At 46.5% G+C, this 15671-nt stretch overlaps 1 protein-coding gene across 1 annotated transcript in view; it reads right to left on the reverse strand.

Annotated features, from left to right (window-relative positions):
* Positions 1–15671, reverse strand: part of dcc (DCC netrin 1 receptor) — a 1735814-nt gene that overhangs the window by 170158 nt on the left and 1549985 nt on the right. Inside the window, exons 19-20 of the mRNA XM_072497411.1 lie at positions 11139–11246; positions 5071–5265 (exon numbers count right to left, since the gene is read on the reverse strand). Coding sequence (XP_072353512.1) covers positions 5071–5265; positions 11139–11246 — 303 coding nt within the window. The remainder of the gene's footprint in view (positions 1–5070; positions 5266–11138; positions 11247–15671) is intronic.

Below are 15671 nucleotides of genomic sequence, written 5' to 3' on the forward strand. Positions count from 1 at the left end.
CAAGAAATTATGACAACATTACTTGTAACCCTCAAAGGCACATGAGCACACATGTCTATGGTCTTTTATAAGGAATAAAGGTTCCAAACTCAATGTGCAGACACTATCACGGATGAACTTGACACATCTCCTTGACATTACACAGGGAGCGAGTCACTAATATGAGTCTGCTAAACATCACATGAATCTGAGGCTCACAAAGGCAGCCATTCACAGAGTGGGAGCTTGGGGCACCCTCACAGTAAGAGGGTTCATCGATCCATATGTACAACACATTCAAATGATGAGGTCATTGTCATGAATAGCAAATGATTTACAAAAGTGAATGATATGCACAGTGAGTGCCCCGATAGCAAACTCAACATTTCTTAATTTTTCTTACCCAGCCGCTATGTCTGGATGATTTCCTGACATCCGCAGCAGAGGTAGAGGCAGCCTGCTGACTGTGATGCCCTGTTGGCTGTGATGACGTTAGCAAGTGTCCTCTGGAGCCTTGAGGCCTGGATAGCTCCGATCTGCTTTGGGTCTCCTGCTGTGAGACAGGTGCACCCTCATTCGCCTGTGGAGCTGAAGGGGGTGGAGTCACAGGCAAAGGGCATTTGGATTGGTTTGACGCTCCCGGAGTCACCTGGATGGATGGCCCAAGGGTGTCCAACTGATTGTCCTCCCTTTTCATGCCCTAAGGGCCCTTGCCTGACTTCCTGAGGAGAAGTAGCACTTGGAATGAGGTTGAGGGACCCATCCCGTCTCTCACCTAGCCACTGATGGTATCCACCTATGCCGAGGAGTGTGAGTGCAGGTTAGGGTGAAAACCCAGAAAAATCTGCTGGACAGAATCTCCAAAGTGCCCCACCTGCCATCACCTTCTCATGGGAGACCTCAATCTCGCAACTCTGCCTGATGTTCTACTGCCTGTCCATGCACCTCCAGCATGGTTGCTACCTCTGTTTCCAGAGGCTCATCACTGACTCAGACTCAGTGGGTGCCAGATCTCCAGCAGTCCTCTGAGTGCCCGAGACCTGAACTGTCACTGCCTCCGATGGCTGTGGAAACATGTCAGTGAAACGTCCTCCAGAATGTGACCCCAAACCTAATCTAGATCTGTCACCCACTGAGGTGTGTGTCTCTGCACTGGTGGAGGGTGCAGCAAAATGCAGACGCAAGTCTTCATTGAATAGATCCTCATCGCCCTTCTCTGAGGTGGCCTGCGGGCTGGGGCTTATGTTAGCTCTGATGGTTTGTCTGGACCAGCTCTGGCTGTAAGAAAGAAAAGATAGATTTAGTTCATGAGCAGACTGAATACAACATTGCATATCACTCACGGGGAATGTCAGGATTTGATCAATTCATGGAGGGCTAATCCATACTGGACTGCTGGGAGAGGTCAACCTCACCTTCACCACAAGAGCGATCACTGTCCTCCTCTGCCAACCTGGCAGCCTCCCCCTTGATTCTGGTGATCTCCAGTATGTTGATCATCCCTCCTCTGCTCTGGGATCTCTCCCTTTAGTTGTGTACAAGCTTGTCCTACATGAAGACAAATGGATGGGATGTGAAGAGAAGGGGTGGAACAGAGGTTGGGAAGCTTGCATGCTTGCTGTGTGTGCTGAGCACTCCATAATAAGGGCTGAAGATGCTGTTGGTGCAACATAACAATAATAATCTTTTATTGTCACAAGTATGATGTTACTGTGAAAAGCCCCTAGTCACCATATTCCGGCACTGTTCGGGTAAGGAATTGAACCCGCGCTGCTGGCCTTATTCTGCATTACAATCAGCTGTCTTAGCCTATTGAGCTAAACCAGCCATGATAGGTGAGATGCGGTGATGAGACATTTAATGCTGATATCTCTCCCACTACTATCGTCTGAGATTCCTTAGCAACGCGATGCTTTGAGTGCATAATGCCTTTATCAGGAAGCAGTGGTATTGCCACTGGACTAGTAAGTCAGAGACCCAGGGAAATGCTTTCAGGACCTGAGTTCAAATCTCACCATGGCAAATTATGAAATTAGAATTCAATAAAAATCTGGAATTACAAATCTAATGATAACCACAAAACAATTGTTGAAAAATCCATCTGGTTCACTAATGTCCTTTAGGGAAGGAAATCTGTCGTCCTTACCTGGTCTGGCCTACATGTGACTCCAGACCCACAGCAATGTGATTGATTGACTCTTAAATGCCCTCCGAGATGGGCAATAAATGCTGGCCCAGCCAGAGACACCCACATCCCATGAACGAATAAAGAAAATGCAATGAGACGGTGAGTTTGCAGTGAGCAATAGGTTTTCTTCCCCTGGTGGTGAGAATGAGATTATTCGTCCTCTTCCCCAATGGATAGTATTTCTTTGGTGCTTTACCACTGAGCTAACTTCCTCTGCGACACCCTCTCAGACCAGTGAGGTGAGGTTGATGGGCCTGCCTTGGGAAAAGTTACTGGTGGACACCTCAGACTAATGCCTCCAAGAAGCTGTGGCTAAACCTTGACAGACCCTTTTTCTTACATTTTCTTCATTGGCCCGCTCCAGAAATTCCGACTACGCAGCAAACCAGTGCCCACCCTGCCATGTTATTCAGAGAGCTACTCACTGATGCATGATTAATGAGTTCCAGGCATAAGATTGGACATGAGGTCCTGCCCTGCTTCCCAGTGGAAAATATGCCTTGTATCCCACCCGCCCATGTGGAAAATTCCACCCAATAAACAAAATAAAGAGAGGAAAAAAAATATTAGATTAATAGGGATAAGTCAGAAAGAAAAAGGAAAAAAATGCAACTTGAAATGAAAATCGCTTATTGTCACAAGTAGGCTTCAAATGACGTTACTGTGAAAAGCCCCTAGTCGCCACATTCCGACACTTGTTCGGAGAGGCTGGTGCGGGCAAACTTGGTTTGCAAGTTATAAAATTCCAATAACAATTGAAAGTTGAAGGAATGAGAGTCCACAGTTATAAAGGTTAATTTTCAGAGCTAGAGAAGTTGCTCAGAAGTAACTCAGACTTAGCATTCCATTAAAACACGTACTGTAGCCATGTAAAATGGCTGCGTTCCGATTAATCTGGCCAAAGCCCAGTTTAAAACGGCTAACCCGAAAGACTGCTGGGAAAAGCAGCCAAGAAGACACAAGCAGGCAGCTGCAGACAGTTTTGCATATTCGGCTCTGGGAAGGTAGCCCAGATCGATACTCAGGGCTATCAACAGCCCATCATCCCAGGTATTCGCAGTTGCATTCAGGACTGTTTGCAGCCAATCTACTCAGACATCCACAGTTAAATCGGCTATCCCCGGGAACAATTGCAACATATTAGCAATTGAATACCGGGCCAGACCTGTCGGCGCCTGCAGTGGCCGAAACAAAGACAGGTGAGCGACCACCCCCCGATCGAGGAATCGCCTCACCATTGGACACATCGACCCCAGAGATTGGGGACAGAATCCAATCACTTGGGACTCAGGGTCAAGGGCCGCCCCGGGAGGCGGGAAACCCCTGGGCCCTATAAAAGTGAAGGTCCAAGTTCAGATCTCTCTCTCTCTCCTCTTCGCCTGCTCGAGACCTTCGCAAGACCAGCCACCGGCAACTGTAAGTTTGAATCCAACGATCGCTATCCAGTAGAGACACCTAGCCACCGACCTGTAGCAGCCTTTTGAATCCCGCGGGCCAGATCTGATTGGACAAGCCATTTGTTTCCCTGACCTGGTGGGCCAAGTTAAGTATTGGCCAGTAGTGGTAGGTTTATTATATAGAAAGTAGTATTAGGGTATTAATATTGCTTGTTGTATATAATAAATGACCGTTGTTTTAATCCTTACTAAGCGGTGTGCTGTGTTATTACTCATAACCTGAACTTGAACCATGTGGCGTTATCATAAAGATACCTGGCGACTCATGAGCAAAGGTGACGTAAACAGAGCAAATAGACTAAGGTTAAAAAGAGCAACAGTACTTAACATGAAATGGACAAATCCTAACTTTCTTTTTGTGAGATTAGTCTACATCTATCTAGACTACAGCTAAGTACAGGAACTTCACACTGTTCACCACATTTGAAATGGGAACTGGACTGCGACTTTGACAGCACTTTCACATTTTTGTTTCTAACTGCGCAAGCAACTGACTCAAGTTGCTGCCTGATTTGTGCATAAATAATGGTGAATGCCATTAGTCTCACTGTTATTTTTAAAGTAATTTCCGGGCTCTCATCTTTAAACGTTTCGGTTTTGATATCCCCGTTTAGCATCATGAATAAAAGCAATGGGCAAAATACCTTCCCAATTATTGTGTCAAAGGGATGGATGGAATTGCAGTGTGCTCCCTAGAATTATGCATCTGGTTAGTCTTGTGAATTTTAAACACTCGATTTGTGGAATTTCAAGAAATTGTTTGTAGATGCAAAAATAGGAAGGCAGATTATTTGAATGGGTGTAAATTGAGAGAGGTGGATACTCAACGAGACCTTGGTGTCATTGTGCATCAGTCGCTGAAAATAAACGCACAGGTACAGCAGGCAGTAAAGAAGGCAAATGTATGCTGGCCTTCATAGTGAGAGGATTTGAGTATAGGAATAGGGATGTTTTACTGAAATTGTATAGGGCGTTGGTGAGGCCACACCTGGAGAATTGTGTGCAATTTTAGTGTCCTTATCTGAGGAAGGATATTCCTGCTATGGAAGGAATGAAACAAAGGTTTACCAGCTGATATTAAATAAACAATAAACAGAAGAACATTAGAATTCTCAGCTTACTTTAATCATGAAGGAAAGCATCAGAACTTATGAGTAAATTATCACAGCTTCCTTGTACGTACAGTGTCTACAATTGTGTGTTTTCTCTTTCTAAATTCCATGTCAAAAGAAATTCAGAGCCTCGCTGATCTGCTGTTAGCATGCCTGAAATTATTTTCTGAAGTGCTCCTTCTGAATGTCAAAATTATATGAAAAGTTTCCACAAATTTCCTCTCCATGCAAAGCACAACTCTATAACTCATTAGCATAACTCATTGGTGCAACTCTATAACTCCATTAATGCACACAGAATAATATATTTTGAAAATTGATGCTGAAACCCAACCTTTTGGTGTTTTGAACAGAATAGGATCGGATAGGGGCCCCAAGCCTTTTGCATTTCGTCCTTGAATTCGGAAATAGTACACTGTGTCTAAATTGAGATCCAGAATCTGATGGGTCAGTCTATCACCACTGACTGACTCCATTGCCCATTCATCAATCGGTGCGTTCTTCTCGATTGTATAAAACAAAGAATAGCCTAAAGGTAAAGGGAAAAAATCATTAGGACTATTTTGTGATTACAATGCTTTAATGAGATAAATTCAGCTTTTGTGTGATATCCGCAGTATTTGTATTGTAGAATTGGATTCAATATCATCAAACAATAAATTTATTTATCTTGGCTGCTTTAATGGAGGGAATATCCCAAGGTGCTTCAAACAGAAGAAAGAGATAACTAAAAATATGATTGAAAACAAGATTGTTTTTTTTTAAAGCTGGATAGAGAAGCAACAAGGGGAATGTGTTTAGGGAAGGTATTCCAGGGTGTAGGGTCAAAAAACCGAAAGGCTCTTCCACCAATGATGAAGTAGTGGACAGGGGGCAAGACAGTGGAAGTCAGAGCTGGAATAACTAAGGGCACAAGCTGCGACATAGGACAGGAGGGGATTGCAGAAATACAATGTTTCAATGCTGACAAAACCTTTTCTCACTGAAAATTGATAAGGAGCAACTAAGAGTCAGTGATTAAGCAAACTCAAGTCTTAACTTGGTACACGCGGTGTATATCTGAACTAGACAGACCCGAAAGGTCCCAAATTTTATCCTCCACTTCTGATAAATTTATGATCTCATTATATGAGGCATGGTTGCATAGTGATTCGCGCTGTTGCTTCACAGCTCCAGAGATCGGGGTTCGATTCCCAGCTTGGATCACTGTGTGGAGCCTGCGCGTTCTCCCCCTGTCTGTGTGGGTTTCCTCCGTGCGCTCTGATTTCCTCCCACAAGTCCCAAAAGACGCGCTTGTTCAGTGAATTGGACATTCTGAATTCTACCTCACTATACCCGAACAGGCGGCGGAGTGTGGCGACTGGGGGATTTTCACAGTAACTTCATTGCAGCGTTAATGTAAGCCTACTTGTGAAACTAATGAAGATCATTATTATTATTATTGTTGTTAACACTCCTGAGATAGGGAGGAGTACATTTCTGCTTCGAATCAATCTCCACTGACCAAAGTTGTAAATGCTATGTGTGTGAAGATCATGTGAAGGCAGAATTTTCTATGATAGACTTTTACATTCAACTAAGATAGTCTGCTGCTGACAATTATCATCTAGGCTCACATATGAGGAATGACTACCTGGGAAAGGTATCAGAGGTACATACATGGAACTATTATGCAGCAAGTGGGCAGAAAATCAAAGGCTTTAAAAAAGTCAATAATTAAATGACGCTTACAACATGGGACGTAAACTTTAACACTTTATAACTATCACTTTCATCCTGAATTAAATTGCAACCTTAGAATTACACTGAGCTATTTATTCCTAGCTGACAGAGCTTACATTGTTAACTGCCTCACTCCATATTGTCGTTTGTATAAGTGTAATCAGCATCAAAAGATTAACAATTGTGTCCCGAACATTGAGGTTTGACAATACATGATACAGCAATTTGATTAATAAGGTTTAGCTCAATTGGTAAATGCTAAATAAGTTAATAATTCGTGTCTCTGAAATAAAGGAAAATAGGACCAGGAATAGTTCTTTCAGCCCCTCTACCCTGTTCCACCAATTGGTTAGATCATATATCCCTTAATGCAAATATCTATCAATCTCAGTTTTGAAATGATCGATTGATCCAGCTTCAGCAACTATTTGGTGGAGATTTTCACTAATTGTGTCCCTTGTGCGAAGAGTGCTTTTTGACATTACCTCTGAATGGAACTCCTTACCTAGCAGCCCTATAGGTACCTACAGCATATGGACCACTGCAGTTCAAAAGGTGGCTTCTCTAGGGCAATTAAAGATTATAAATAAATGTTGACCTTGCCAAGGATGTCAACACCTCATGTATAAATAAAGAAAAGGCCCAGCTCTAATTTTAAGGTTATGCCCCTTTATTCTGGACTTGCCGACCAGAGAAAATAATTTTTATCCACCTACTCTATCTACTCACCTTAAATAAAACAATTAAAACATTGCCTAATCTTATATACACAAGGAATTGCAAGCTTAATCTATGAATCCTGTCCTCATAATTTAAAGTTATTTCCCTGGTATCTTATTTTTCCAATTTTTATTCCATTCTTAAATTTATAAAATTAATGCACAGAGTGGTCAGGACAAACCCTTAATGCATCTGATTGCTTGCTTCAAAAAACAATTCAAATTCAAATGGAAGCCAATTTATGGTCTCCACAAGAGAGACATACAAAATCCAAGCTGTATCTGGTGGGTACACGGGTGACTGCTAATGCCAATGTGTCAGGAAGGTTCTGTTGAACAGGATAAACCACAGACAACAGAGTTTTGGACAAGTCGCTGACTTATGATTTCCTCTCCTTGCGTTTTCTATCTGTCTCTGATATGTGCTTGCTTTTGAAGGCGGCTGCGCTGCTTTCATTTGTTTATGCCAGGGCAAGCTTCTCCCAGAACTTGTAGTCGATATCAGAATGCCTAAGTGAAGCTTTCAGAGTGTCCTTGGTGCTGCTTTTGGCTGCCATGAGAGTGCACCCCAGATTCAAGCTCACCACAGAAGATTCACTTTTGGAAGAGAGTGTCAGGTATTCTAGTGACATGATCAGCCTCACGCAGATGTGACTGTCTCAATTTGGTGTGTATTCTTGGCATGTCAGCTTGGGTGAGCACCTCAGTGTCTGGTATTTTGTCCTGCTCTCTGATCCTCAGAAGCTTCTGAAGATAGCTAAAATGAAAGTTGACATGACGCTTATACACAGTCCAACTTTTGCATGCATACAGCAGAGTGGATGGTGCTAAAGCTCAGTAGACTTTAAGTTTAGGAGGCAGATTTACTCCTCTTTGTTCCCAACTCATGTTTGCAGTCTGCCAGAGGCTACACTTGCATTTGGCAATTATTGCATGCTCTTATCTCCAATATCAATAACTCGAGAGAGTGTACTGCTGAGATAACTGAACTTATCCACTAAGGCAAGTTCCATGATAGCATGCATATACTAGATGATGGTCAGTCTCCTGACCTATCCGAGTCACTAACGCAGTTAAACAGAGCTGTGCGCTAGTACCAACCTTCATCAGTGTGTTTTTCTCTGTAATGCCCTTTCATCTCTACATGGCTCTTGGGATCTGCCCAAGATGGATGTGGGCGAGTGGCTATAGAAGTGGAATCAGGGTATGTGCGGACATGGGGGTGGTGGTGACCATGAGTTGGCATGGAGGTGGCATAACATAGACTAACAGAATGGAATACATTTCAAGCAAGTGTGCATGTGAGTGCACACCATTATAAACTGTCAACTAACAAAGGAATCTTTTTCAACCAGTCAAAGCATTTCTTTTATTTGTTATGTGGCTATTACCTTTTCTCAAAAACTTGCTTATTGCTTCCTGTCTAATCTTGCCTCTCCTACTTTGCCTATCACCATTATTGTAATGCAATAATTAGAGGGAGTTATGCAAATTGCCTGTGAGCCCAGAATTGTTCTTTGACAGATGGAAGTGGAATGACGCTGTTAACTAGAAACAAACTCCAGGTCCCAAAATCATAAATGTATTAAAATCTTACATCTGTGCAGAATTCCGAAAATTTTTCCCATTATAAATTCCTATTGCTATATTTCTAATGGAAATAATTATGTGAACTTGTTATGCTGTTCAGCCAGTGGTAATATCGTTTGCCTCAGTTTTACAACACCCTTTACTATAAATAATACTGTAAAATCAACACACGCTGTATAAAAATTTAAGAACAGAATGTACGACTCTAAAATGGGGTTCAATTATTATTCACTCTCTAACCTTACTTTTGAAGGCTACAACATCTTGGGTTGAAATTGGACCTGATCACAACCATTGTTTAGACTTGTTGGAGAAAAAAAATCAAATATTGTGGGACTATGCCCAGTCTAAAATACACTTGGCCACATGTTGAGCCAAGTGATATTCAGGTGTCCCAGACAGTCACATAAAACCTTATCAGACCTTCATTCTGCTATTAACACCAACTCTGGACCAATGCTTTATTCCTTTACTACTACCATTCCCATTAACTTTTAAAAAATTGTATTTATAATTTTTTCCAATTAAGGAGCGGTTTGGCATGGCCAACCCACCTAACCTGCACATCTTTAACGCTGTGGGGGTGAGACCCATGCAGACCTGGGGGGGATGTGCAGGCTCCGCACAGGCAGTGACCCGGGGCCGGGATTGACTACGGGTCCTCGGCGCGTGGGGCAGCAGTGCTGGCCACTGCACCACCGTGCCGCCCTTATTCCCACTATCTGTGCCTTCTGTTCCATGACATCTTTGTAATATAATCTCCCCCACCCTCAAAACTATCCCTGACCTATTTTGCTCCACCTGATAACATCATCCCTTTTACAACAGCATAGAACCCAGCACGGTGGCACAGTGGTTGGCGCAGTTGCTTCACGGCTCTGGGGTCCTGGGTTCAGTTCCCGACTTGGGTCGATGTCTGAGCGGAGTCTGGATGTTCTCCCCGTGTTTGCGTGGGTTTCCTCCGGGTGCTCCGGTTTCCTCCCACAGTCCGAGGATGTGCGAGTTAGGTGGGTTGGCGATGCTAAATTGCCCTGAGTGTCTAAAAAGGTTAAGTGGGGAATTTGGATTACGGGGTTAGGGTGAAGGCGTGGGCTTGAGTAGGGTTCTCTTTCCAAGGGCCGGTGTAGACTCGATGGGCCGAATGGCCTCCTTCGGCACTGTAAATTCTATGATTCTTACGTATGTCTAATCTGATGCCTCATACCTATATAAGGACCTTTCCCAGACATTTATTGGTCTTGAGCTTTTTGGTACCCATTGCAGCTTAATCAGTGATCCTTAAAGGCCACCATCAAAAAGTAAGATAAATTTTAAATCATACAGTTATACGAAGCCAGATCTAGGAGAGGTTCTCCTTCCAGATCTACAGCATTACTCCAAACTGCTGCCATTCTATATTTTGATCCCCTCCCGATCTCCTCCCCACCCAGACCTCCAGGAGGGCTGTGCTGGCAAGGCAGCTAGCCCAAATTGGTCCTCTTTAAGAGGCAGACCCTTAATAAGGTGATGTGGTCTGAGACACAATTTGGGATGAGCCTTGGGCCTCTGGAATCTGTCAATACACATTTATGTGCGTTTCTTCATTCAATGCATTGGGTGGGAGGCTGGTGGGATGTCAAAAAGTATTAGGAAGAAGCAGGTTTTCATAGAATTTACAGTGCCGAAGGAGGCCATTCGGCCCATCGAGTCGGCACCGGCTCTTGGAAAGAGCACCCTACCCAAGTTCAGCACCTCCACCCTATCCCCATAACCCAGTAACCCCACCCAACACTAAGGGCAATTTTGGACACTAAGGGCAATTTATCATGACCAATCCACCTAACCCGCACATCTTTGGATTGTGGGGGGAAACCGGAGCACCCGGAGGAAACCCACGCACACACGGGGAGGATGTGCAGGCTCCGCACAGACAGTGCCCCAAGCCGGGAATCGAACCTGGGACCCTGGAGCTGTGAAGCAATTGTGCTATCCACAATGCTACCGTGCTGCCAGCAAATGAGAGTTGGCACAAGGAAATACATTAAAAAACTAGTCAATTTTAATTTGTTTAAGAATAGGGCCTAACAGCTCCTGTAATTCACTGCCCAAACAGTTCCTTACTGAAGCTGCCACTGTTTAAGACATTTACACAGGCTAAATCCACCGAGGAAGATCAAACGTCATAAAAATTGCTTTTAAAAATTGGCCCTTTTAACATAAATTTTAAGCATAATGTTTAAATAGGGCCTTAATAGAAATAATGATGAACAGAATTAGGTAGAATGGACAATAGTTTTCCTCAGCTTTTTTAGCAATAGGAATTTTAAAGTGGACCTGCATTGCATTGACGAGAGGAAGGGAAAAAGTCTGATAGAAATTAAGCTTATTTTACCAGTGATCTTTCCATTGGCTTCCATTGGCGGCTGCCAGCTGATGATGACGGCTTGAGGCTTTCCTTCCCTGCTAATAACAGTCAGGTCCTTCGGGGCTGAAGTAGGAGCTATTATCCAAAGATAAAGCAAAGGGGAGGGGGAGAGAGAGAAAGCAATGTTAAGTGAACTGTGAATTATTATTGCCCGAACGTTTCCAATATTACTGACAAGGCCATGTAAATTGGTCTCCATTCTAAGCAGGTCACTTCAAGTTTGAATCTGCAACAACGTTTCCCGAGCTGAACCCATAATGCAAGCCTGGTAATGGGTACCTTGGGCGGGATTCTCCGACCCCCCGCTGGGTCGGAGAATCGCCGGGAGGTGGCATGAATCCCGCCCCCGCCGGCCGCCAGAGATTCAGCGGCGGCGGGAATCGCTCCTTGCCGGTCGGCGGGGCCCCCCCCCGGCGATTCTCCGGCCCGCGATGGGCCGAAGTCCCGCTGCTGTCATGCCAGTCCCACCGGCTGGAATTAAACCACCTCTCTTACCAGCGGGACTGGCGGCGTGGGCAGGCTCCGGGGTCCTGGGGGGGCAGACGCAGGGCAGACGCGGGGCGATCTGGCCTCTGGGGGTGCCCCCACGGTGGCCTGGCCCGCGATCGTGGCCCACCGATCCACGGGTGGGCTTGTGCCGTGGGGGCACACTTTTCCCTCCGCCTCGGCCATAGCCTCCGCCATGGCCGACGCGAAAGTTACCCCTCCATGCGCATGCACGAGGATGACGTCAGCAGCTGCTGACACTCCCGCGCATGCGTGGACTGCCGCCAGCCGGCGGAGTCCCTTCATCCCCAGCTGGCGTGGCGCCAAAGGCCTTTCCCGCCGGCCGGCGGCGCGCCAGCCACTCCGGCGCGGGCTTAGCCCCTCAAGGTCCCTAAAGGTGCAGAGAAATCCGCACCTTTGGGGCGGCCCGACGACGGAGTGGTTCACGCCACTCCATCCCGCCGGGACCCCCCGCCCCGTCGGGTAGGGGAGAATCCTGGCCAACAGATGTTATGACCGACAAAGTGAATCTACCAGGTAGTGAAGCATTCATTCTACACTGCCTGCTGAAGTCCTGCCACTAATTCTTGCAAACAAAACAATGCTTCAGATGTGCACTGAGACAGATTTTCACGTTTGAAATGCCATCTTGGAAATGGTGGAAATGATGGTCTTCATGCCTTTGTTGATACTTGCGAGGGGAATACACAAGTAACACGGAGCTCCAGGACATAGAGCCAAGCTGTGAAGGCAGCTGTGGAGAGGCACTGAGTCGAGGCCATACAATTGCCAAAATAAATCAAAAATCAATTAGTTTCCACAGTGGTTCTGTAACTTTGTCTAGTGAAATGCTGAGATTCGCTGACCGAGGATGGCACAGCAACAATCCCAAGCTAAATTACTGGGCACACTTTTACGGTCCCCAGACAGTGGGTTTGCAGGGGTGAAGGTACATAGAATTGCCCAGGTGGTCGTCAGGCTGTCTGCTCTTGATCTATCCACAATTATAGTGGAGTTTAGTGACGTCCAGGGTGGCCCTCCCAAACTTGCCCCAGTTGAGGTCTTTATTCAGAGCTGCTTCTTGTCTGGCCTCTCAATTTTGAGGATGGTGGGAGAAGTTCATCCGTGGGCCTTGTGCGAAAATGGCATTGAATCAGCTGTGAGGGTCTCTGAGGTTAAATAGTATATTAATATCTATTATAAAAGTTTATATTCTGAACATAGGTACTTGATTAAAGTACCAGAAGATGACCAATGGCCATGCAACCGAAGGCCAGAAGTATATCATTGATTTCAGGTGACAGGAGGAGAAAATTGTGAAGTTAAAATAAAGATTGTGCATCACTTCGTATTAAGTTATGGTTCAACATTGCTGAAGTTTTGGGCACAGATTTCCTGCCTGTCATCCTGGTCAAAGATGGTGCATGGCAGAGAGTCAGAAGAGAAGAAGAATGTGAAAAGCATCACACCATCTTTGAATGATACAGCACAGAAGGCTCATCATGACTGTGCAGGTTCTTTGAATGAGTTATCCAAATTAATTCCACTCCTCTGCTCTTTCTCCATAGCGCTGCAATTTATTTCCATATCCGATACATAGCCAAGTCCTTTCTGAAAGTTAGTCCTGAATCTGCTCCCACCGCCATTTTGAGCAGTGAATTCCAGATCATTACAACTCACTGCATAAAAGAAATTGTTTCCGTCCCGCTTTGATTAATCTGGGTAATTATCCTCCTGCCAGTGGAATAGTTTTTCATTTTCTCTATCAAATTGGGGTTGGTTTTGCACAGTGGGTTAAACAGCTGACTTGTAATGCAGAATAAGGCCAGCAGCGCGGGTTCAATTCCAGTACCGGCCTCCGCGAACAGGCGCCAGAATGTGGCGACTAGGGGCTTTTCACAGTAACTTCATTGAAGCCTACTTGTGACAATAATAAATTATAATTATTATTTAGGGCAGCACGGTAGCAGAGTGGTCAGAGTCCTCGGGGGGTCGGGGGGGGATCTGGCACTGGGGGGTGCCCCCACGGTGGCCTGGCCCGCGATCAGGGCCCACTGATCTGCGGGCGGGCCTGTGCCGTGGCTTCACAACGCCAGGGTCCCAGGTTCGATTCCCTGCTGGGTCACTGTCTGTGTGGAGTCTGCACGTTGTCTGCATGGGTTTCCTCCGGGTGCTCCGGTTTCCTCCCACAGTCCAAAGATGTGCAGGTTAGGTGGATTGGCCATGATAAATTGCCCTTAGTGTCCAAAATAAATGTTAGGAGGGGTATTGGGGTAAGGGGATAGGGTTGAAGTGAGGGCTTAAGTGAGTCGGTGAAGACTCGATGGGCGAATGGCCTCTTTCTGCAGTGTATGTTCTATGTTCTGTGTTCTAAATCCTTTGGCCCAGATTCTCATGGAGGCAGAGCCATTTAAAAATGGCAGGTAGGACATCCCCATTTTTACTGGTGCAGGATAAGGGTGCAGGTAGCAAGCCCACACCTTGCACTCCCAACCTGGCTAGCTCCATTGTAAGGATAGGCATCTCCAAGCTCCAACTCACAATTTGCAAGGAGACTGGCCAGTTTCTGGATGACTTGTGCTTCACGGCTGCTCAGAGAACCATATCCAAGTATCAATCAGACAGACCATTTTAAAGTATCAATATCAGAGGCTTTAAACACTTCACACCTCTTAATCTTGTGCAAATAGATATTGACAAAAGAGATCACAGAAAGAACAACTTATTACAGCCACTTAAAGATGTAAATAAAGCATGGCCAACAGCTCCCTCCAGGTGTCAAAAAGAGCCCCTGTTGAGATCATCCTTTTGTGAGTCTTAGCTATCAGCCAAGCATACATAATGACGACAGGCGTAAGGACTCTTTCGGTGGAACTGGATGGCTTAATTGAGTAGCTTGGGTTGGCTCATATTTAACACAGAAAGGATCTCACCTTCCTTTGGTCCTTCCTCCAGACAACCCTGACTGAGATCGTGGGCGAAATTCTCCGGAAACGGCGCGATGTCCTCCGACTGGCGCCCAAAACGGCGCAAATCAGACGGGCATCGAGCCGCCACAAAGGTGCGGAATGCTCCGCATCTTTGGGGGCCGAGCCCCAACATTGAGGGGCTAGGTTGGCGCCGGACGAATTTCCGCCTCGCCAACTGGCGGAAAAGGCCTTTGGTGCCCCGCCAGCTGGCGCGGAAATGACATCTCCGGGCGGCGCATGCGCAGGAGCGTCAGCGGCCGCTGACGGCATTCCCGCGCATGCGCAGCGGAGGGCGTCTCTTCCGCCTCCGCCAAGGTGGAGACCGTGGCGGAGGCGGAAGGGAAAGAGTGCCCCCACGGCACAGGCCCGCCCGCGGATTGGTGGGCCCCGATTGTAGGCCAGGCCACCGTGGGGGCACCCCCCGGGGCCAGATCACCCCGCGCCCCCCCCCAGGACCCCGGAGCCCGCCCGCGCCACCTTGTCCCGCCGGTAAGGTAGGTGGTTTAATTTACGCCGGCGGGACAGGCATTTTAGCAGCGGGACTTCGGCCCATTCGGGCCGGAGAATCGAGCGGGTGGGCCCGCCAACCGGCGCGGCGCGATATCTGCCCCCGCCGAATCTCCAGTGCCGGAGACTTCAGCAACCAGCGGGGGCGAGATTCACGCCAGCCCCCAGCGATTCTCAGACCTGGCGGGGGTCGGAGAATCTCGCCCCAGATAACTCATTGCGGAGGATATTCTGACCATGACCTCAAGTCCAGATTCAAAAACTGTGGCCAGGATTCTTAGGATGATGGAGTTTCCCTTCCCGCAAACACCAACAACACTGACTGCCCAATAACGATTTAACGCTCCAAGGAGACATTTAAGGGCTTCATTTGGGGATACGTTTGGGTGGGTTGAACTTGCCTGTCCCATTGCACAATTGCTGAGAGGTGGGGGTGGGTAGGAACCTGGGGCGAAATTCTCCCCCAACGGCGGGATGTCCGCCGACTGGCGCCAAAGACGGCGCCAATCAGACGGGCATCGCGCCGGCCCAAAGGCGC

Source organism: Scyliorhinus torazame, chromosome 3 (assembly GCF_047496885.1).
Source record: "Scyliorhinus torazame isolate Kashiwa2021f chromosome 3, sScyTor2.1, whole genome shotgun sequence".
NCBI classification, from domain to species: Eukaryota; Metazoa; Chordata; class Chondrichthyes; order Carcharhiniformes; family Scyliorhinidae; genus Scyliorhinus; species Scyliorhinus torazame.